The sequence below is a fragment of the Pyrus communis genome, chromosome 2, assembly GCF_963583255.1.
Source record: "Pyrus communis chromosome 2, drPyrComm1.1, whole genome shotgun sequence".
In the NCBI taxonomy this organism is placed as follows: Eukaryota; Viridiplantae; Streptophyta; class Magnoliopsida; order Rosales; family Rosaceae; genus Pyrus; species Pyrus communis.
Genome location: NC_084804.1, coordinates 4,375,589 through 4,397,856, shown reverse-complemented (window position 1 = coordinate 4,397,856; position 22,268 = coordinate 4,375,589). Strand labels below are relative to the sequence as shown.

The 22,268-nt window shown below is 35.5% G+C and overlaps 3 protein-coding genes and 1 pseudogene across 4 annotated transcripts; 3 read left to right on the top strand and 1 right to left on the bottom strand.

The window, feature by feature from the left end:
- Positions 1–108: 108 nt before the first annotated feature.
- On the top strand, positions 109–6,082 carry LOC137723538 (GDSL esterase/lipase At1g29660-like; annotated as a pseudogene).
- A 1,000-nt stretch (positions 6,083–7,082) lies between these two features.
- On the top strand, positions 7,083–9,264 carry LOC137723031 (GDSL esterase/lipase At1g29670-like). Its single transcript, XM_068462186.1, has 5 exons — positions 7,083–7,382; positions 7,841–7,968; positions 8,063–8,308; positions 8,430–8,676; positions 8,878–9,264. Exons 1-5 carry the CDS (start codon positions 7,127–7,129, stop codon positions 9,096–9,098), a joined length of 1,098 nt encoding a protein of 365 aa, XP_068318287.1. The 5' UTR covers positions 7,083–7,126; the 3' UTR covers positions 9,099–9,264.
- A 1,367-nt stretch (positions 9,265–10,631) lies between these two features.
- On the top strand, positions 10,632–12,754 carry LOC137725412 (GDSL esterase/lipase At1g29660-like). The gene is made up of 5 exons (XM_068464076.1): positions 10,632–10,878; positions 11,233–11,357; positions 11,461–11,706; positions 12,103–12,280; positions 12,528–12,754. Exons 1-5 carry the CDS (start codon positions 10,632–10,634, stop codon positions 12,746–12,748), a joined length of 1,017 nt encoding a protein of 338 aa, XP_068320177.1. The 3' UTR covers positions 12,749–12,754.
- A 37-nt stretch (positions 12,755–12,791) lies between these two features.
- LOC137725413 (agamous-like MADS-box protein MADS1) lies at positions 12,792–21,290 on the bottom strand. 2 transcript variants are annotated; one of them, XR_011067520.1, is made up of 8 exons: positions 21,043–21,290; positions 20,350–20,588; positions 15,863–15,944; positions 14,895–14,956; positions 14,694–14,793; positions 14,518–14,559; positions 13,219–13,569; positions 12,792–13,053 (listed from the first exon to the last, which is right to left on the bottom strand). XR_011067520.1 is itself a non-coding variant. In XM_068464077.1 (8 exons), the coding sequence occupies exons 2-8, from the start codon at positions 20,577–20,579 to the stop codon at positions 13,215–13,217; spliced, it is 738 nt and encodes a 245-aa protein (XP_068320178.1). In that variant the 5' UTR covers positions 20,580–20,588; positions 21,043–21,286. The 2 variants fall into 2 exon arrangements, 1 of the variants encoding a protein (XP_068320178.1); XM_068464077.1 differs by lacking the exon at positions 12,792–13,053 and having other exon boundaries at positions 13,215–13,394; positions 13,528–13,569; positions 21,043–21,286.
- Between the last annotated feature and the right edge of the window lie 978 nt (positions 21,291–22,268).

Sequence of the window (22,268 nt, the reverse complement as noted above, 5' to 3'; positions counted from 1 at the left end):
TTTTCACTTAGGCTTATATGCCAGAACAAATTTTCAGAATCAAAACTTTTAACAGTTTCCCACCTATCCTTTTTCGCAACTATGTTTTCCGGCTAAATCCAATAGATGATGGAGGTTGAGACGGTGATTTTCGTGTACCTCTTCCTCTTGCATGTCGCTGGAGATCTGAAACGTCGACGACAGAGGAAAGGAGAGGAGAAAAGGCTAGTTGGTCTCTTCTTTTAACTTCACATAGTCACAAAGAGTTTGTACAACAGTGGAGCAAGGAAGGTAGCCTTGATTGGACTTGGCTAATTGAATGCACCCCAAATGCAATTTCAACATTTGGTACAAATGGGACCGCGTGTGTTGATAAATTGAACAGTGGTGCCTAATTTAATAACCAAAATCTTGCATCTCTGGTCGATCAGCTCAACAAAAATCTGACCGATGCAAAATTTACCACGTCGACAGCTTTGGAATGGGCTCAGGAGACCCTGCAGCATCTGGTACATGTTTATAATTTTGGGGACTACCCAACATCTTGATGGAGCTAGCTTATCTGTTCTTCCACTTTTCATACCCTCTCATTCTTTTTATTTTGTGAGGTCACGATTAAATCACATCAACATTTTATATTGAATTTTTTATAAAAATAATAAGATAAAAAACAACAGTAATATAAAATGTTGACTTGGCTTAACCGTGACCGCATAAATAGAAGGGGATGAGAGTGTATGGGAAGTGGGAGGGCAGAGAAGCCAGCTCTAGTAATATAAAATGTTGACGTAATTTAACTGTGACCGTACAAATAGGAGAAGATGAGAGTGTATGAGAAGTGGAAGGAAAAGAAGTCAACTCCCTTCTTGATATGAATGCATTTGGGTATGTCTATTAATATGGTCTAACGTGACGTGAAAAGCGCATTAAAGAATGTGAAGTCTTAAATAAAAAATCAGAAAAAGTTAAATACAATTAGGCACCACTGTTTGCACAATGGTTTATTTATTTATTTAATCGTCAATGGTTGTATTCTAACTAGGGCCTTTCACAATCAAATATTTGAGAACTATACTTTTTAGAAGAAAACCCCAATATTTTAGAATACAGTCACACCCTTAGCGGGGTCAGTCCCGTTCCTCCCTCTTTTCAGTAAATTATTTCTGAAAAAGCAAAATAAAAGGGCAATTCAACGCAATTAAGTACACATTTACATGCTTGAAATGAAATAAGTCATGAATCGAGTAAATTAGAATTAACGAGATAGGAATGTGAATAATATCAATCAAGTACATTGCCTCTCTAGCATACTTATCTTAATATTTTTATTTTTGAACAAACGATATTATCTATATTAAGATCATCTTCAACTCATGAGATAAAACTTAAAATATAAGCTTTAAAACCCCCCAAACCGCCACTTAGTACTATGGACTAGGGGTATTCATCTTTACTTGTATGTGAAAAGTCTTAGGCTCGATTCTCGCCAAAAATGAATTTGAACGACATTGTTGTTAGTGCACTCTCTTGCCCTCTTACATAAATTTTATTTTCAAACAAGTTACTGAAAAAAAATTAGGCTAAAATCATTATTTAATAATCTCGGGCTAAAGTTTTAAGTCATAAGGGTTGGAGAAGAAAAACAGTTTAGATGGTCTAAGAGGGTAGGGGAGTCGGCTAACAATAATGTGGTTCAAATTCGCTTTTGGCGAGAATTGAATATAAAACATCTCATTTACAAATAAAGAAGAATATCACTAAACTGTAGTATCAAGTAACTACCTATTTTAATATTAACTAATTAGAATTAAGTGGATTGTCCTTCATTAACCTCAAGTCAAACGTATTAACTATTTCAGTTTTGAATTTCTTGCCATTGAGGCCTCAAATGTGAGGGAGTGTAATTGAAACCTTTTAAGTTTTTAATTGATAAACTTATCGGTCTTGATTCTTGACTAGTACATAGATTGGGTCCTCTACTATTCCCCTTGGCTACACATGCATGGAACATCTCCAAGCCTCTCTATGTATATTCTCCCCCCTTCACCAATTTCTTCACATCTTAATTTGTTCTGGTATTATAAATTTATAAATTAATATCCTTTTCTCACAAAGGCAAATGAGGCAAGAATATGGTTTGTGATGAATATTGTTGTCATTGTGGTTTCAATGTTATCACAATCTCCACCAGTTTATAGAGAGCAACAAGTACCTTATTTCTTCATTTTGACGATTCATTGACCGATAATGGCAATAATAACCTTCTCGCGACATCTACGAGATAGTTAATTACCAGCCCTACGGGATTGATTTTCCCGGAGGACCAACTGGAAGATTTTGCAATGGCCGCACCACAGTGGACATACTAAGTCTTACCTATTTCCTCTCTCTTACTTTCTCTGTCCCTCCCCCCTCCCCCCCCCCCCCCCCCCTCCCTTTTTCTCTCTCTCTCTCTCTCTCTCTCTCTATAGTTTGTGTTCTCGCTCCAGTTGTTATTTGTTTCATTATATAATAATTCTTATGAATCCTTATATTTCCTAACTCGTCCTCGGTTTAACACTTTGCGGCACAAAGGTGCGGTTTGCAAATGATGACACATATTTGAAATTTACACTCTATTAATTCTATCTGCCATTTTTTTTTATTCTTTATACTTGGTTTAGAACTTTAGAGGATATGGTTTAGAGGATAAGCCTTCAGTTAACCCTTAATTATCTCCATCACCACTTATCATGCTCACTAATATTCATCATTCCTTGTTTATTTCTTTGAATTCTATTTCCTGGTTCCGTAACTTTCTTAAACTTTAATTTTCTCTTTAATTGTAATTTTGGCTTTCTAGTTTACCTTAGGGGTGCAGCTCGGGTGGGTTGGGCAGGTTGGAAAGTCAACTCAATCCTAACCCAACTTTTACAATTCGGGCTCGGGATCGGGTTGGGTTTCATTCGGGTCCATTTAGGCTTGAGTTTAATTGGTTAAGGTTTACTTGACTTGGGTTTGGGTTGCCTAACTTTGTTAAGTTTAATCTTATAACAATTTAGTTTCCAAGAATTCCTGAAAAAAATTAAGTCAAGTATCATCAAAGCTAACTTACTCTAATTTCATAAATCAATCTACTATAAAGCTTTAGGATTTAGAGACTACAAATATGGGTTGACTAATCAAAGTCTTTTATTTCCTAAAAGCTTAAGTAATTATAATGGGTAATTTATTAAAAAAAAAATATTAGAAAGGGCGTTGGTTTTTGGACTTGGCACACTTGGGTGTCGTATGAGCATTAATTGATATGGGTTACAATTTGGTTAGATTGAGTTTGGTTAGTTTGGTTAGGTTGGGTTGGGAATAGATGGGCAAATGATCAACCCAACTCAACCCAATCAATGAATGGGTTGAAATTGGGTTGGGTTTGGGCATGTTATAACTTAAAAAAAAAACCCACTTGTTCGGATTTAAAATCGAATTAAACATGAACAGGTTTGGATTGGCTTAACCCAAGTTGCACCCCCATTTTACCTTTCCTAATATTCATTGTCTTGTTTAAATCCGGACTTTCCCCTGAGAATAATAAAAAATAATTTTATCCAATACTATTTATTTTATTATGTATACGTTTTTTTAACTATATGTAAGTTTGGTTGCCGGACATGCAGAAAATGAGGCTAATATAAGATGCTTTATATTGCAATAATGCAGCTGAGCTTTTGGGTTTTGAGAACTCCATTCCACCAATTGCAACTACCAATGGCCAATACATTTTGAAAGGTCTGAATTATGCATCTGGAGGAGCAGCAATTCGACTGGAAACCGGCTGCCAATTGGTAACTAATTGAGTCACTATAAACGTCTCAACTTCTATGTAATATTAACCTATATTTAAGTAAAATATAACATGAGAAATGTTATTCATACCATGTTTTTGTACCACATTTTCACACTATCTTAGGTGACATTTGGTATGGACAGCCACATCATTTGAATTAATGAGATTTTTAAATTTAGTTCATTATTTGATAAACTAATAATTAAGAAAAACTAGTTAATTAAATAATGATTGTGGTATACGAGGAGTCTTTCTCCTTCATTTACTTGGGTTTTGCAAAATTTTCAAATGATGTGGCAGTCCACATCAGATGCCACCTAAGATGGTATAAAAATGTAGCATAAAAACATGATATGAATAGCATTACTCATATAACATATCATTTCTCTTTGCTTGCAAGCTTAGATCATCAGGTACTACATCACGGAGAAACAGTCTTGCCCATTGCTGCTATACTGAAAGCTAATGAATCAGCTTTCCAGTATTTAAACAAATGCTTATATTCAATTGGAATGGGTAACAATGATTACATTAACAATTACTTCGGGAGTAGGATTCTCTCCCTCCTATTCCCGTCCTCTTCCCTCTCCTCCTCTCACACTTTGCTTTTTGTCTTATTGTCTCTATAAAAAATCAATATAAGATGTTGACGTGGCTTAACTGTAACCACTCAAATAGGAGGAGAGGGAAGGGGAAAGAGAATCCTCCTCCATTACTTGAAGCCTCAGTTTTACCCCACCAGTAGAATATTTACTGTGACATCCCACATCGTCCAGGGGAGTGATCCTTATATGTATATTCCCATCCTTACCTAGCACGAGGTCTTTTGGGAGCTCACTGGCTTCAGGTTCCATTGGAACTCCGAAGTTAAGCGAAAATGGGGCTTGAGCAATCTCAGGATGGGTGACCCATTGGGAAGTTTCTTGTGAGTTCCCAGAAACAAAACTGTGAGGACGTGGTCGGAGCCCAAAGCGGACAATATCGTGCTACGGTGGTGGAGCGGGCCCAGGAAGTGATTCGCCCAGGGCCGGGATGTGACAATTTGGTATTAGAGCCTAACCCTGGTCGTGGTGTGCCGACGAGGACGTCGGGCCCCTAAGGGGGTTGGATTGTGACATCCCACATCGCCCAGGGGAGTGATCCTTATATGTATATTCTCATCCTTACCTAGCACGAGGCCTTTTGGGAGCTCACTGGCTTCAGGTTCCATTGGAACTCCGAAGTTAAGTGAGTAGCACGTGAGAGCAGTCCCAGGATGGGTGACCCATCGGGAAGTTCTCGTGTGAGTTCCCAGAAACAAAACCGTGAGGACGTGGTCGATGCTCAAAGCGGACAATATCGTGCTACGGTGGTAGAGCGGACCCGGGAAGTGGTCCCTCCCGGACCAGGATGTGACATTTATCCCTGAACAATATGCTCAAGTTCTTATTGAACAATATTCTCGCCAAATATTGGTAACAATTTTTTATCATAACTTCAATCTTTTTAATTTTTGACTTCAAAATATAATAGTTTTGATTAAAATTTGATTGTTTAATTTGCTCCATAATATTTCTGTATATACTTTGTATGCGAATGGAGCAAGGAAAGTGGCCTTGATTGGAGTTGGAGCTATAGGTTGCAAATGCAGTTGCATCGTTTGGCACGAATGGTACCGCATGTGTCGATCGCATTAACCGTGCGGTCCAACTTTTTAACCAAAAGCTTGTATCTCTGGTCGATCAGCTCAACACTAAACTCACCGATGCAAAATTTGTCTATGTCAACAGTTTTGGGATGGGTACTTCAGGGATTCCCAATGAAGCTGCTGGTAAATATATGCGATGCGACTACAATCTACGGGGAAATGATATCTCAAAACATCTTTTCTCCTTCTGCTATTCGGTTATTTATGTCTCTTTATTTGGTTTTGAGTTATTATGTTGAAATGTCAAAAATTAACAGAATGTGTCGATGGTTAAAAAAAAAAAAAAAAAAAAAAAACATGCGAAAATCACTTCCCATAATCTTTTGTTTTGAAAGATAAAGCTGACATTGATTAATTAGTCGTTTCTTTTATTCATGTCAGGATTCAAGGTTGTGAATGCTCCCAGCTGCCCGGTGAATAAGTTCGGTCAATGTAATCCTGCCCAAGCTTCATGCCAGAATAGGAAGGAGTATGTATTTTGGGACGCGTTTCATCCAACTGAGGCCTTAAATCAAATCACTGCAAGAAGAACATACACTGAATTGGACGAGTCGAACACTTATCCAATGGATGTCAGTCACCTTGTCCAAGCTTAGTCTATATGAGCGTGGAGGGGGTAGAATCCAAGCAAATATTTTACACGGAATTTAATCTTCCCCACTTATTCTGATAAGTTAATTGAAATCCCGAAACAGTATATTTAGGATCAAATGTGGCTCTTTTCATGTTTGAAATTCTCTTTAATGGTGTAAATGTTTAAGAGGTGGCGCTTTTTATTCCTCTTGTGTTAAAAGAAGGTAAATTTTCATTTTCAGTGCTTATATAAAAATTGAAATAATTGACGGCTACTTCCTTCCCAAATTTTACAACATATTCCAAAATATGGTTGGTCCGATTCTCCGACGGAGTTGACTTACATGAACAACAAATAATATTGCCTTGTGTTTCACAAAAAAACATTTACCTCGTGCTTTAAGCACTTGAGTTGAATTTCTCTTCTCACTCTTTTATAGGATGTCCCCGAAGGGACATCTCTCTCTCAATAGCTTGTATATATAAAAAAATTGCAGTCACCATTTCGTAAATAAAATTTCAATTATTTTTTGTTTTTTTTTTAACGAGCATAACATTGCCACTTAATACTATAATCTAGTGGTATTCCTCTTTATTTGTAAGTGAGAGGTCTTAGGTTTGATTTTCGTCAAAAACGAATTGGAACCATATTATTGCTAGTTTATTGTGAGGCTAAACTCAATCCCCTTTATGTGGTTTCGATTCTAACTACTGCGACTTAAGATATTAACCTGCCATAAGGTCACGAGTTTATTGTCTTTAATTAGTATAAATCTTTTTTGGATTTAATTTGTGTGATCAAGAGCATAACATGCTTACCCCCACGAACATCCCAATGGCTTTCATTCAACCAAAGACATTCCAACTTCGACCAAAAAAAAAAAAAAAAAAAAAACCAAAGACATTCAAAGTGTTAAAAAAAACCCCAACCTTTCATATATATATATATATATATATATATGTATGTATGTATGTATATTCTGTTTTGATAATATATACCTCCCCTTTCTTTTACCTCTCTTTCCGGTGTTATATACGATTTTTAAATTCTAGCTTATTCTTTCACAATGTCGACAAATGAAACAGCAAAATGGATGTCGATGATGATTAATGTTGTTTTTGTGATTACAGTATCACAATCCTGCGTTCGTGGAGAACCAAAAGTACCTTGTTTCTTCATTTTTGGTGATTCATTGGCAGATAATGGCAATAACAACCACCTCCGGACCCCGGCGAGAGCGAACTACGAGCCTTACGGGATTGATTTTCCACAGGGACCAACAGGGAGGTTTACCAATGGCCGAACAACTGTTGATTTTATAGGTCTGCACATTGTCTCTCTCATTCTAAATTTCATTCATGCACTCTAAATTCTTAACACACTATAGCCTTTTCTTTAAGTCTGATTTATTTTATCATGTAGTTTTGAGGTGCATTCGCTTCTTCTTCTTTTTTTCCTGTTCTTTTTGTCAAGCATTCGCTTCTTTAACGGCCGGGAATAAAGCTAGTAAGTTGTAAATTCGGGACGTTCTCAGTAAGCGGAATCTTGATGAATATCCAAATTTACATGATGAGTGCTTTTTAGAAATAATTGCACGCATTTGATTAGGTTTAGTTTAGGAAGGTGATTTATGCACACATTTTTTTTTAACACCCCTATTTATTTGTTATCCATAAAAGAAAACAAAATGCATACGCAACTTATAGCCGTGTGCGAGCACTATGCTTCACATTACAGCTGAACATAAAGGCGATTTAAACTTCAATCTTTTACATTACAGCTGAATTTCTGGGTTTTGAAGATCCCATCCCATGTTATGCAAATACTAAGGGGTTCAAGAACATGGTTAGAGGTCTGAATTATGCATCTGCCTCAGCAGGAGTTCGAGATGAAACTGGCTCCCATATGGTAATTAATTAGCTAATCGCGATTAGAAAATGACTTAATTACATATGTAAATTCAGAGTAGCAATATATCATAATACATAATTTCTCCTTGTAGGGAGAGAATGTCAATTTAAATAAGCAATTACTGAATCACAAATCCACAGTCAAGCGCATTACTTCAATAATGGGACTTAAACGATTGTCTAGGCAGCATTTACAAAAGTGCTTATATTCGGTTGGACTGGGTAGCAACGATTACCTTATGAATTACTTCCAGCCCAAGTTTTATCCCACCAGTAAGCGATACACTCCCGAACAATATGCTTCAGTTCTTATTAAACAATATTCTAAGCAAATGAAGGTTAGTAACTAATTAACATAATGCTCTTGTGTTTAATTAATTTTCCATGTCTCTGAGACTCGAAACAACTGCATAAGAAAAGTTTGAGTGTTGACTTATTTCATTTATTGGTTCACTTAAGACTCTGTACAAGTATGGAGCCAGGAAGGTGGTCCTGAATGGAGTAGGACAGGTAGGCTGCACTCCATCTTCAATTTCAACTACAAATGGGTCTACATGCGCAGAAAATATGAACAATGCTGTTCAATTTTTTAACCAAAAGCTTAAGTCACTCGTCGATCAGCTCAACACCGAACTGACTCATGCAAAATTCATCTATGTTGACATGTTTGGAATTTCCGGAAGTCCATCAGAGGTTACAGCTGCAGGTTTTTAAACTCTTTGTGCTCTAATTTCTTTAATTACAATATTATTATTAACTGTTATATTGTGAGACTCACATGCATTACTTATATGAGAAGGAAGTCATATGTGACGAGCTCATATATGCCAATTAAAATCCTAGCTTAGCCATATTTTCATAGATAGAACAACCTAAAGTGTTATAATTTTTCTTTTTCATATTTTAGGAATCAAGGTGACGAAAGCTAACTGTTGTCCAGTAGATGATTTTGGCCAATGTGTTCGTTCCAAAGGTACATGCCAGAACAGAAGTGAGTATGCGTTCTGGGATTTATTTCATCCTACTGAAGCTTCCAATCTCATCATTGCAAGAAAGTCATACAATTCTTCTAACTTGTCGGACACTTATCCAGCGAATATTCATCACCTAGTTCAGCTTAGGCTATAAAAATGGGTACTCTTGAAAGTATTATTTACATTGAAATTAGTCTTCCCCATGTACATATATAAAGATACAAATTAATCACCATGTGACATGTGCAAGACCTAACTACGAAGAGTATACTATAATTGTATATATAATATATATGCAATTTTGCCAAGTTGGCATGAAATCAAGCTCTTAGTGTAATAGTCCAATTGTGACTCCAATTCAGTTCTACAAAGCTTTTTCTTTCATTGATTAAGCACTTCTATGAACTAATTATTTGGTTAGCAATATGTATTTTTCTTTCTAATTAATGTTTGAAAGACGTTTTAATTTCAAGTCCCCCTCTTCGGTAAAGTTGAACTAAGCATTCCAAGTATTTTGTACTATATCCGTGGAAGAGATTGATGGAAGTATAAGATATAGGTTGATAGACCTGTTAATGTGGTATGTACCCTAACTCCCGTATGCCTTTGCCTTTACGCATGGCATCTCTTAGTCTCATTTTCTTTGGTTGCGAGAATAGTTGTGCATGAGAACACATCTTTTTGTCCTCAATCTTAGAAACATATCAGCCACAAGCACATCAAGTAAATTGCTTGCCAATGAATTGGTAACCCTTTGAAAATTTGATCAAATTAACAAAGTTTTCAAACATGTTGAGAACATTATCATGTTTAAAAAGATTGTATCTTATAGATGAACAAAGTCTAAGATGAGTACGAGCCCATTCAGGGTTTCATTATTTATACAGCAGCCTTACTTTGAAGTAGATTTGTAAAAGCTAATATGATATTTGTCATATCATTTGATGACTAAAAACTTGGATTTTTTTTTTTTGGCTGTAGTATTAGATACCGGCAGGGATAGTAATTCTGTTACTTTTCATGGTGAGCGTTATTCTGGCAGGCTTCATTGTATTTGTGTGATCCACAGCACACATTCTTTGCCCCCACGACACATATTCATGCACTCAGGCTTGCTTCAACCAGTTATTCTGCAGCCGAAATATTTAATAAAATAAAAATATAAGATACATCCATGTAAAAGTCATTTGATAACCATTTCGAATTTCAATTTTTATTTTTTGAAAATTAAAAAAAAAAAAAAAAAAAAGTTATCAAATGACCCTTAACTTAATTTGAAAGGTCCATTTAGTATTACGAGCTAGTGGTATTCATCTTCACTTGTAAATAAGAGGTCTTAAACTCTTAGGTTCGATTCTTGCTAAAAGCGAATTCAAATCAAATTATTATTGTTTGTCCATTGTGAGATTTAGCCCACTCCCTCACCCGTTAGTGTAGATAACATTGTATGTATTAAAGAAAACGTTAATTTGAACAACAATTCCCCAATTATAAGTCTAATTTGAAGACAGTTCCTTTGAGTACGTTAATTTTCCCCTTAGGTGGCTTAGTACGCACCATTTCCAATCTTCCCTCTCTCTCTTTCTATATATATAATACCTCCATTTCTCTTTACACTACTGCCTTAATTTTTTTTTTTAGTGTTATATATACAATTTCAATTTCACTTTAGCTATATCATTTCATAATGGCAACAAATGAGGCAGTAAGATGGTTCATGATGATTGGTTTTCTGGTGGTTTCAATATCACAATCTTGTGCTTATGGAAAGCCCGAAGTACCTTGTTTTTTCATTTTTGGTGATTCATTGCTCGATAATGGCAACAATAACTTCCTCCCAACGTTGAGAGTGAACTACCTCCCCTACGGGATTGATTATCCCACCGGACCAACCGGAAGATTTTGCAATGGTCGAACTCCAGTTGACGTACTTGGTCTTGCCTCTCTCTCTCTCTCTCTCTCTCTCTCTCTCTCTCTCTAAATTTCTTATGCTATATTGTTAATATCATAATCTTACTCTGTAAATTAAGAGCTATAGAAATCATAGAGAAATATAATTTGTAGTTGAGAAACTTGCTTAACGTAGTGTATTATTTACGATGGATAGAGAAGATGTCATCAAAGAGTTCATATATTTACAGTTTGATGACAATACAAGTATCTTATGTTACTGGACAGTCTGACAAGTGAGGATTTGCATATATAAATCGTAATCAGTTTGTTTGCAAGGGTTTCAATGAAAGGAGGCCTAGCTAGCTATAATAAGAACATGATTGTTTACATTACAGCTGAACTTTTGGGCTTTGAGAATCACATCCCACCATTTGCAACTACTTTCGGCCTGGCCACACTTAGAGGCTTGAATTACGCATCTGGCACAGCAGGAATTCGAGCGGAAACGGGCTCTCAGTTGGTAATAACTAACTAATCACAACACAAACATGATTTATACTAATTAGCAAAGATAATTAGTATATAAATTAATCTTATAATATATGATTAATTCTCCCTTGCAGGGTGTTAATGTCAACTTTGATCGGCAGATACAGAACCACAAATCTGCAGTCTTGCGCATTGCTTCCATACTGAGAAGTAAAGAATCAGCTATGAAGTATTTAAACAAGTGCTTATATTATGTGGGAATGGGTAACAATGATTACCTTAACAATTACTTACAGCCGCGGTTTTTTAACACCAGCCGCATATATACCCTTGAACAATATGCTGCAGTTCTTGTTAGACAATATTCCAGGCAAATCATGGTTAGTAAGTAGTGATTAGTTTTCTAATTGATTAGGCCCAGTTTGGACTGCTTCTTTATGAAAGCACTTGTACTTATATACGTTTTTTTTAAAAGTGATTTTCTTACAAACACATCGAAATTTCTATTAAAATCCAAGTTATTCTTGGAGACGCACTTGGAAGTACTTATTCATGGAAAAGCAGAAAAAGTGTTTCTTTGATGCGTAAACACTTTTAATTTAATTTTCCTATCAAATAATGTGGCCAAAAGCCGTTTAGATTGTAACAAAGTGTTTTAGGTATTTCAGAAGCAGTCAGTTCTCAAATATGCACATGTTGTCTTGAGAACTAATATCAGTTTTATTTATGTTTTAGAATATTAATTATTCTGTGTTTTATGTTGCTTTTAATTAAAGACTTTGTACAAGTATGGAGCAAGGAAGTTTGCCTTGGTTGGAGTGCAAGATATAGCAAATGCGACCTATGCTTTTAACCAAAAGCTTGTATCTCTGGTAGAAAAGCTCAACGCCGATCTTGGAGATGCAAAGTTCATCTATATCAACTCTTCCTCAGTGACACGTTCAACTTCTGCTGGTATATAGTTATACATTTGGGATATACTCTCTTCATCTGCAATTTCTTTCGTTACAATACTTGTTTTACATGCCATAATTCCGTTATATGTGACATTCCACTAGTAACATGTAAGCAAGATCCAAAGTGTGTATATGTTGCGAAAAGAGTCATACATGGCCTGCGGTTTCACACAAATTAAAATACCTAGCGTGTATATTTAACTTCTGAATTGGTGACATTGATTAATTTGTTATGTTGATTTCAGGAATCAAGGATTTTGACACTAGCTGCTGTCCGGTCAATCGAATAGGCCTATGTGCTATTTTCCAAATTCCATGCCAGAATAGGAGTGAGTATGCATTATGGGACTCATTCCATCCCACTGAGGCCTCCAACATAGTCTCTGCAAGAAGAACATACAATTCCTCCGACCCGTCGGACACTTATCCGATGGATATCAGTCACCTGGTTAACCTCAGCCTATAATCCTGACTAATTATCACACAATCAAGCATATATACACAGATGATTAATGAATAATCTACAATGTAGCTTTGGATATTTATATATCAGACATATATAATAGATATTCAAACCAACATCATGAAGATTCAATCACATGAAAGTTGGAAGAACTTGTTAGGGTAATGTCTCACAGAAGTCTTAGTAGTGCACGTTGCAGGAGGCATAAATATAAAAATACAGACATCCCCTTCCATCAACTAATATACGTACGTATACCTACGTACTTGGTAACGGTCTTCATTCCCCAAGCAGTCTGGACCAATCATCTGGTGTCATTATACACAACCACCATAGAAAACTAAATCAGCAGAAGCGATACAGTCTAAGCATATATATTAATTGCACACGAATATACGATGATCAAAACAATGTAAATATTGCTGGTAGTTTATGATAATGTGTTTGTTAATTTGGGATTTTTATGAACTTACACTAATTGAAGAGAAATCTGATCGTGGCGGGGATTGTACTGATGATTGGGTTGTAACGCGTTCACTTGGAAATAGTTCCGAGAGTCGTATGGCTGAGACTGCAGGATGTCATAGCTTGAAGGTCCTCCTCCAGCCATCACATTTATGTTCTGCTGGCCCCTCTCATTCTCAACTATCTATATATCCAATTATAAATCCTAGTGAATACTAGCTAAATACGTACTGCATACTCACATAAACAGAAAGACTATGCGCGTGAGCACACAAAAAAACACATATTTTTTTTAAAGAAAAAGAGAGAGAACTCGCCTTTGCTCGTAGGAGCTGATTATTGCTGTGCAAGTCCAGTTCCTGCAAGAAAATTTTGACAAAAATGAAAGCGAAAAAATATCAGTTTGATGAGTAGAACACTCATATTGTTATACGATGATTTCAAAAGTGCGAGCATACAACTTGTTGCGATAATTCACCATTCGCACTCCTCCCTTTGTTTTTTTTTATCGTTTCACTTTAATTAGTTTACTCAATTACCGAAGCACAAAAATAAGAGAGAGGATTCCAAAGTAGATATATAACATATATGTGTGTGTGTGTGTGTGTGTGTGTGTGTGTGTGTGTGTGTGTATGAGATGTGAAATTCATCACTTAATATTAATGTTTGGTACATGTAAGGTACTGTTAGTCAGCATAGAAGCTATGTGAATAAGAACAAATGGCGATTGGCGTGTTTTAAAAGTTGAAAGAAAACTTAAACCTAACCAAAAATTTGAAGTGTAAATCATTTTTCACCATTTGAAAGGTATTAGTTTCAAATCATCAAAAGTATGATGATTTATAACAATGACTTTGAAGAAAGTTGATGTTCCACCATAAAACTAATTGGCAATATAGGGAGTAGCCCAACCTCTTATAAGCCCATGCAAAGTCCTCCTCCCATCAATGTGGGACTTATTCTCAATACATCCCTTCACGTGTGGTGAATTTTCAAGCCTAACACGTGGACAACACAACGGGATGACGTGGAGCGCGTGTGACCGTTTGGCTTCACACGTAGGACAACCTGCTCTGATGTCATGAAGAAAGTTGAAGTTCCACCATAAAGCCAATTGATTTTAAGGTGGAACCCCAATTTCATCACATATTATCATGTTTTCTACCATGCATGTACTAATTAAGTTGATCAAGACAATTTAATGCCGCCAAGCTTTCCAAATGCAGATGAACCACATTTATAATATGTTCAGAAATAAAGCATAAGTAATCTCGTAAAATGAGCAAGCTAAGTTTGAAGAGGTGTACCCTTTTCTGCATGTACTCAATTTCGGCAAACAAGAGCTCATTCTGAAAAGAGTTCAAGATTTGAAAGAAAGAAAAGAAAAACGTGTTAATGGCTATGCAAAAGCTAGAAATATGACTACAACGGACAGTTCAAATTGCGAAAATCATCACAAATGATCAATAGCTTCATTAGACACCTTTTTGGATCGGATTCTGCTAATTCCTTTCTCTAGTTTACTCTCCAGACTCTTCAGGTCCTTGATAGGCATACTACTCAATGCATCACCCATCATATTCCTGGAAACAACATTCATTGTCAGTTAAAAGGCTGCCAATTCAGAATATAGGATCTGGGAAAGCTTGTGGTAGCTAGGGTTAGATGTCTTTAAGAATATTACCGGTTGGCATTGTGCAAATTCCCGATCTGCGCACGCAATTTCGCAGCTTCTTGCTGGTAGTACTGAAATTTACATCAATAAAGCAATAGGTTAAAACTTTTGAACATTAAAGACTATGATCAAAATTCATAGAAACACTGCTTTAACAGGACGCATGCCTTAAGAAATCACAGATACAAAAGAAATCACAGATACACCTTCACATGTTTGCTGCTTAATTAGGGTTTATATGTTACTATATACATATGTGTATAAATGTAATACACACACTCACGCACACACTCACACAACCAATTAGTATAATTACGGGTCCATGTAACTATTCATGAATTAAAAGTTAGGAAAAATAAACCAGAAACAGTTCCATTTAACTGTTTTTCCCTGAGAACTTGATATCTTTGTATCAAATGTGCAGAGTATGAAATCACTACTTGAAGGCAATTATATTAATCAAGATAATAGGTTAACTACTTACCAAGGCATATTCTTGTAAAAGCTTTTGCTTTACCGGAATCTTTGGTTGCAATGTGAATGAACAGAAAATTGAAATGGATCTTAAACGCTCACCCATATTCCAGGATTTATATATATGGGAAATAATTGATTGATTAAATAATGCAGGCTAAAGTGCAAGAGGCTTGTAGCTTAAGCGATGAGGAATATTTACTCTCCCCTCCCACAATATTGCGTGTATAAATTAAATTATAAAGTAATATAGCCTAAGGTTTGATAATGACATCCAAAAAGGAAAACAAGACTTGTCTTAGTCATGGATTATTGGCTTTGTTCAACAATCAAGACCTACATAACTAGTCTTGAAGTCAAATGTCTGAGTAGTTCAAGACTTCAAATTTCATGGTCCCCCAGATGAAATCCCAGAAAGAATTGAATCTAACTTTTAGAATCAAACTCCAAATTTACGAACTTTTCTGTCAAATAATATCTACATTCAGGGTAAGTCAGTGTACCTGAGTACTAGCTTCAGAAACTGATCCAGTATTTGAAGAATCTGCACATGCCTTCTTGTACCTTTCAACTGTTTCTTTAACACTGCATGGTATGCACTCATAGTATTAATATACGAATCTATATATGTAGGGACCATTGAAATCTAAGGAGGATCTAACATACGACTAAAATGATTAATGGATAACACTTCTAGCTCCAGAAAAGAATCTCATGCATTGATAACCCATATGAGACATTCTTGTTTGGTTACTATGATTGGATTAGATTGGATTGTACAACTCATAAATGCAAGTATGTTGAAAGTAGAAGTGATCATTGTCATTTTTAAGGATATTAGACCTAAAGGAATTTATTTCTTTTAATCCTACCATTTTGAGGAGATTGAAAGGAATAAGTTTCTTTCAAGTGTTTAAAAATTTCTCAAAATTGTTCGTTGACAATTTATAGAACTCTGTGTTCATAATCAGAACCGTTCATATTATAAATCACCCTATAAAAATCACCTTTGGCAAAAATCAATTAAAATTAAGGTCGTTTAATCATCAAACTGTTTAAAAACAAATGAATGGTATTGGTAAAAGTATTACGAACCGTCTATGTATTTGCTACAATAGATTGACTAAACAACCTTAGTTTTAATTTATTTTTTCCAGAGATGATCTTTACATTGTGAGTCATAGTATGAACAATTCTGATCATAAGCATAAAACTCTATGATTAAAATACTAAGAATTTTGAGTATGAGTTCCTACTCATCTTTGAGTAGCCAAGTATTGTTCTATAATTAATGCATGTATACTAAATTCTCAAATTTATAAGAAAGCTGTACATTTATATACTATAGCATTGCTTATGCATTAGACTTTTTAATAATGCTAAGAAATGTATAATCTGAAACATTGTGATAGTTTGAACATAATATGAAAGGCATACCATGAGGGAAGCTACCTAGCAAAAGATTGGTTCTATATCTGGATTATTTGATCAAACTTTCCACATAAGGGTTTTTGAAATAAGTTCCTATAAACATTTTCTACCTAAATAAAAAAAACTGCGAAACTGAAGATATTTTTCTTAAAGCATCTAGGGAGATAAGATGGTAAACCTCAAGAACATGGTGTGGAGTCGAAGCCTCAACTTCCTACGCTGTATTTGAGTGAGGGATTTCCAATTATCAAAGGATTGAGGCCAAGTTACTCAGGAATTGATCATAAAATGTGAGATAGAGGGATTGGAAATGAAGGTGTGTGAGAGAGATTTATAAATGTCTCTTTCCAAGTAGTGAATTGCAAACCCTCTTACATGCCTATGAAATGCGCATCGAGGGCTTTTCTAATTCCCTTCGCCTACATTTTGTAGTCTATATGTTACTAACTTGCCTTTAATTAATCCTTTGAGACTTAGAAGATCCTCAACCAAATATAGTTGGATAGCCTTAGTCTAGTGATACTTTTCTTTCCAAGGCTTAAGTTTGAATCCCCTTCTATTTTGACAAAAGAAAACAAAAGGTGTGGAAACTTAAGATCTTACCATTTTTTGTTGCCTTAAGTAGTAACTTGCTTGAAGTAATGGAAAGCTTTACAATATTTTCCTTTTTCAAATTAAAAGTTTTTCTCTTTACCCCTCTGAATACTAATTAAAATTGATTTTAATATTTTTCTCAACTAATTAACTGGGGAAAATATAAAGAAGAAACTTGCTGTCTTTTTCTGATCCAAAGTAATGCATTATGCATTTTATACATGTAGGGTTCCAGTCTCAGTTTAACTTATTAACTAAATGGATCTAACTACTATTAGGCTCTCTTGTCATCTCCTCACAAATAGTTTCTAAAATAATGAGAACAAAAATTATTTGATTTTAATTAACTAGATATAAGCACTTTGGTTAATTAGATATAAAACTGCTGATGTTCATGTCAATTTACAGAAGAAAGCAACATGTAAAGGGGGTTCCCAACCACAGCCAAATTTCTAGTGTTGGGAAGAGGGAGAAAGAGAGAAAAGAGGAACTGATTGATTGAAATATAAATGGTAATTGAAGTTGTTTCCACAAAATGCATGCTTATCCTCAGCAGAATTTCTGAGTCAGATTTCTGTCTGTGCTATAAATTGAATTTCTTTCCCCAAGCTCTAGCCTTTCTGCCTAGTTTTATTCATATCCTTAGGCACACATGCTGTCACATAACATTAAGGACTAATTCTACTGACTTAATCTGAGATTTTATGTTTGAATTTATAAATTATAACGGTCAAATGAACAAACTCTTTCAGTTAACTGAGCCTAATTAATAAGCAAATCTCAGTTCCTTGACACCAGAAAACTCGGTTCTCTGAGTTAGACCGGCTGGCCTAATTCAATCAGTCTCTCAACTGACGGATGTGATACAAAACCATATATCAATATCATAATTATACAATTAAATTAAAAAAAAAAAGATCATTAATTTAATAAAAAAAAACAAAACCTCACGCTTTACTATGCATACTGATTCCTTAAAATCGTCGAGCTTGTGATTGGTTCCCTGTGCCACGGTGGCACAGCTCCCCAATATGATTGGTTCAACTAGATACGAGGCCATAGCTCTCATTACACAAGGGATATTTTCCTGGAGTTCACCTTTTAACCCACCTCGAGTAAAACACAAACAGTTTAATGAATTTTGTATGTTTTATAAAGATTTGATATTTTTTTTATTTTCTGTCTAAAAGACTGAAACTCTGATGAGAACATCAAAGCCGTCTGTTTCCAGCAGCAGAGAAGGCAGACATATAAGCCAAACGAAACGCTCAGAACTCTCCCATTGGCTCGCAGTTGTCGTACGTTGTCTTCTGTTTCACTTGTATCTCTCACACTTAAAACTTGCATAAATATATCTACGCAAGATCTCTGCAAATGCAAATGCCATTCTATGATGCCATAATTTTGATGACCCAGTTGAGCTATGATCTTACTCTCTCTCTCTCTCTCTCTCTCTCTCTCTAATAATTTGGAAAAATAAATTATAAAAGAATATTGATTTATGAGATCCAATCCAAGTAGAAAAAAAATTGACCAGAAAGGTTAAAATTTTAGGGTTGAAGAACTGGGAAAAGGGGAAGAGAAGCCAGTGTAGGAATCATGACATAAACACCTTTTGTCAGAAGTCAAGAACTGAAAAATCTTGTGTGACGTGACCAAAGATTCTATCAACCAAAGACAAAAGAGAAAAAAAAAGAAACAAAAAAACCAGAACCTAACCCTAACTAGACCGCATCCCGTTTCCAAAAAATGTCAAATTTAAGAAAAGATGACATTTTGACACTTGAGCTGTGGAAAATATGTCTCCTTTACTCGATTTAAGGGTTACCCACCACAAATCTTTGGACAAATTGAATACCCAAAGTGGTTTCTTATGAACCCTAATTTGGGAAATTAGGGTTTTAATTTTCTGAGGGAAATTCCACGTGGTGAAACTGAGATTTGGAGAATTTTAGTTTCTTGGTTTTGGAGGTTGTAGCCATATTTGGATCTACAGGGAAGTTTGTTTCATATTTCAAGCAAAACACATTTGGGTGCCTTGGAACCCTAATTTGTGCTAATTTTGCAGAGGTCCTGTCAATACATTATTTAATTATTTTTTCATTAAATTTGTACTTTAACTTTCCTGATGTCTATAGCTGACTTGCTATTAAGGAAGTGTCAAAGAGATGGGGGGGGGGCTTGGCTAATGGGGGCATGACAGCTTGTGTGTTGTAGGCCTGCTTAACTGCATAAGATGACATAGAGTCATGCAGCATACGAGAGAGAGGGAGAGAGGGGGAGAGAGAGAGAATATGGAAGAAATCAGAAAGAGAAAGGGAAACAGAAAATTAGCAACAATGGAGGGAAGGTAAGGAGCTGATCTCAGAAGCCTGCATACATTCCCAAAAACCAATACTTGTTGCTATATACATCCTAATGATAATATATACATAAAAGAAAGAAAATGATCACCAGATCTATGTTTCCACCAAACCAAGAGCTAAGAAAATGATCACAAACAGAAAGGAAAGATTAAATTAAAAAATACCCAACATTAGTAAGCACATACATGGAAAAAAACAAAACAGAAGAAAGAAAGACAAGTGAATCTTATAAGTTATATAGAGAGATGAAAGAGAGAGAAAGAGAGGAGAGAGAGAGAACTCAATCTCAAATCAACTGAGTACCATAACAATGATAATGTTTTTCCTGATTAAATCCAGCAAAAGATCTATTTCACAGAAGCAAAAATCTTGAGGACTGAAGCACCAATAACTTCTTGAAATGCTAAATTGTGACAAAAATTTGCACAGAAGAAGAAAGAAAAAGAAAAGAACTTTAACAAGAACAAAGAAATCTTATTAAAAGGTAAATTGAAAATGAAACTTGGGTCTGAAAAAAATCCTAAAAGCCTTCCATTAGAAAAATTAAAAGAATAAGAAGAGAAAATTAAGCAAGAAAATTGAAGCAACAATATTATCACCTGTTGTTGGCATACTCATAGAGGCGGCCACGGTTAGAGAAGACTATGAGAGCAACCTCTGCATCACAGAGCACAGAGAGTTCATAGGCCTTCTTGAGCAACCCATTGCGCCTCTTGCAGAAGGTCACTTGACGATTGGTCGTGTTTTCGATCCGCTTGATCTCGATCTTTCCCCTACCCAATTTTCTCTGGGGAGAGTCGATTGACAAGGATTTGTTTTCATTGGCCATGGTTGCAAGCTGAATCAATAAGAACAAAGAGATCTATCAATTAAGCACCTTTTTAAATAAAACAAAAACCCCAGAACTTCAATTACTATATTCTTGATCACCAAAAAAAAGTTTGAAATTATCTTGCAGAAACAAATGAAAATTGAAAACTTGGTGCAATTCAACTACAACAACTAGGGAGCTTAAAAAATAATTGAGTAGCTAATTAAGCTAGCAATCCCAAGTTAGTTCAAGAAATTGTGAGCTGAACAGATTTGATGGAACTAAAGTTTGAATTTTCATATTTGTTTTGGATGATCTTGGTGAAAAAGATTCATGGGGCTAAAAGAAGTGAGGCAAATGAACAAAATTTAGGAGACAGTGTTTGAGTATTTTGATCAATGAAGCGTGGCAAGAACACACAAAGAAAAGATCATAAGATGATGATAATTAAGGACAGAAACAGAGGTTTCTTTCTTTCTACCGTTCGGGATTTTTCTCAGGTCTTTTTCTATCTTTCTTTCTCCACAAATCCAAACGAGGAGATAAGCAGAAAATGGAAGTGAGGTGGCATGAGGGGTGTGTATTTATAAGGGAAAAAACGACATTTCCACAATTATTCTAATTTCCAAATTAATTACTTCAAATTTTTAGTTATTTTCTAAATTATTTACTTTCAATCTTTAATCTGCAAACTTTATATTTTCACTAGCTAAGCGCATGAGGTTTTTATGTATTGGAGATGAAGCAAAAGAGAAAACATGGGAAATGGGGATCACTCATTTGATTCAGACTCCATCAACCATTCATTTTATTTATTGTTCATTACTTATTTATTTAATTATCAAATATATTTTTCTTGCCTGTGAAACATGAAAGGTAATAGGGGAGAAAGAGAAAGGAAAGGTACTTTCTGAAAGCGATTACTAATGGTGTGAACGTGACGTTTGGCTAAGCGCGCGGCTAGCTAGCTAGCACACCTCCTTAGGTTAAACGACGACCACATCAAAACTTTATTTCATTAAGCGGGATCGACTGTGTGAATTCAAGAACGGCACTGCGTTTATTTTATGTCAAATATTCTGTTAACTTCAAGTACTTTGTGTCTTTTCTTAGAGTCTTCTTACAAGTCTTCCTAAGTCTTCATCTACTCCTTTTACCCTGAGTCTCTATCTCATAATCGCATCTTCTAACCAGAGCATCTATAGGTCTTCGGTTTATGTATCCAAATCACCTTAACCGATTTTCTCTCATCTTACCTCAAATATCTTCGTTCTTAATCTTGTTCTTTCTCGTGTCCTCACATATTTAACGAAGCACTCTCATCTCCGTGACACTCATTTTTTTTCATGTGTTGATGCTTGACCACCCAACTTTCCATGCCATAAAGTATTGATGACCTTATTGTTGTCCTATAAAATTTTATCTTCAATTTTAGTGACTTACGACGGTTGCACAACACACCGGATGCGCTCTTCCACTCCATCCATCCAACTTGTATTCTATGGTTGAGATCTGCATCCAATTCTATGTTCTTTTGCAAGGTAGATCCAAGATAGCGAAAGTGTTTGCTCCTTAATACGTCATGATCTCCAATTCTCACCCCTTATCATTTGAACCCATGTTCCTATTAAACTTGCACTTCATCTACTCTGTCTTTAACCTACTTGGGTGAAGACTTTTAGATTCCAACACTTCTCACTAAAGGTT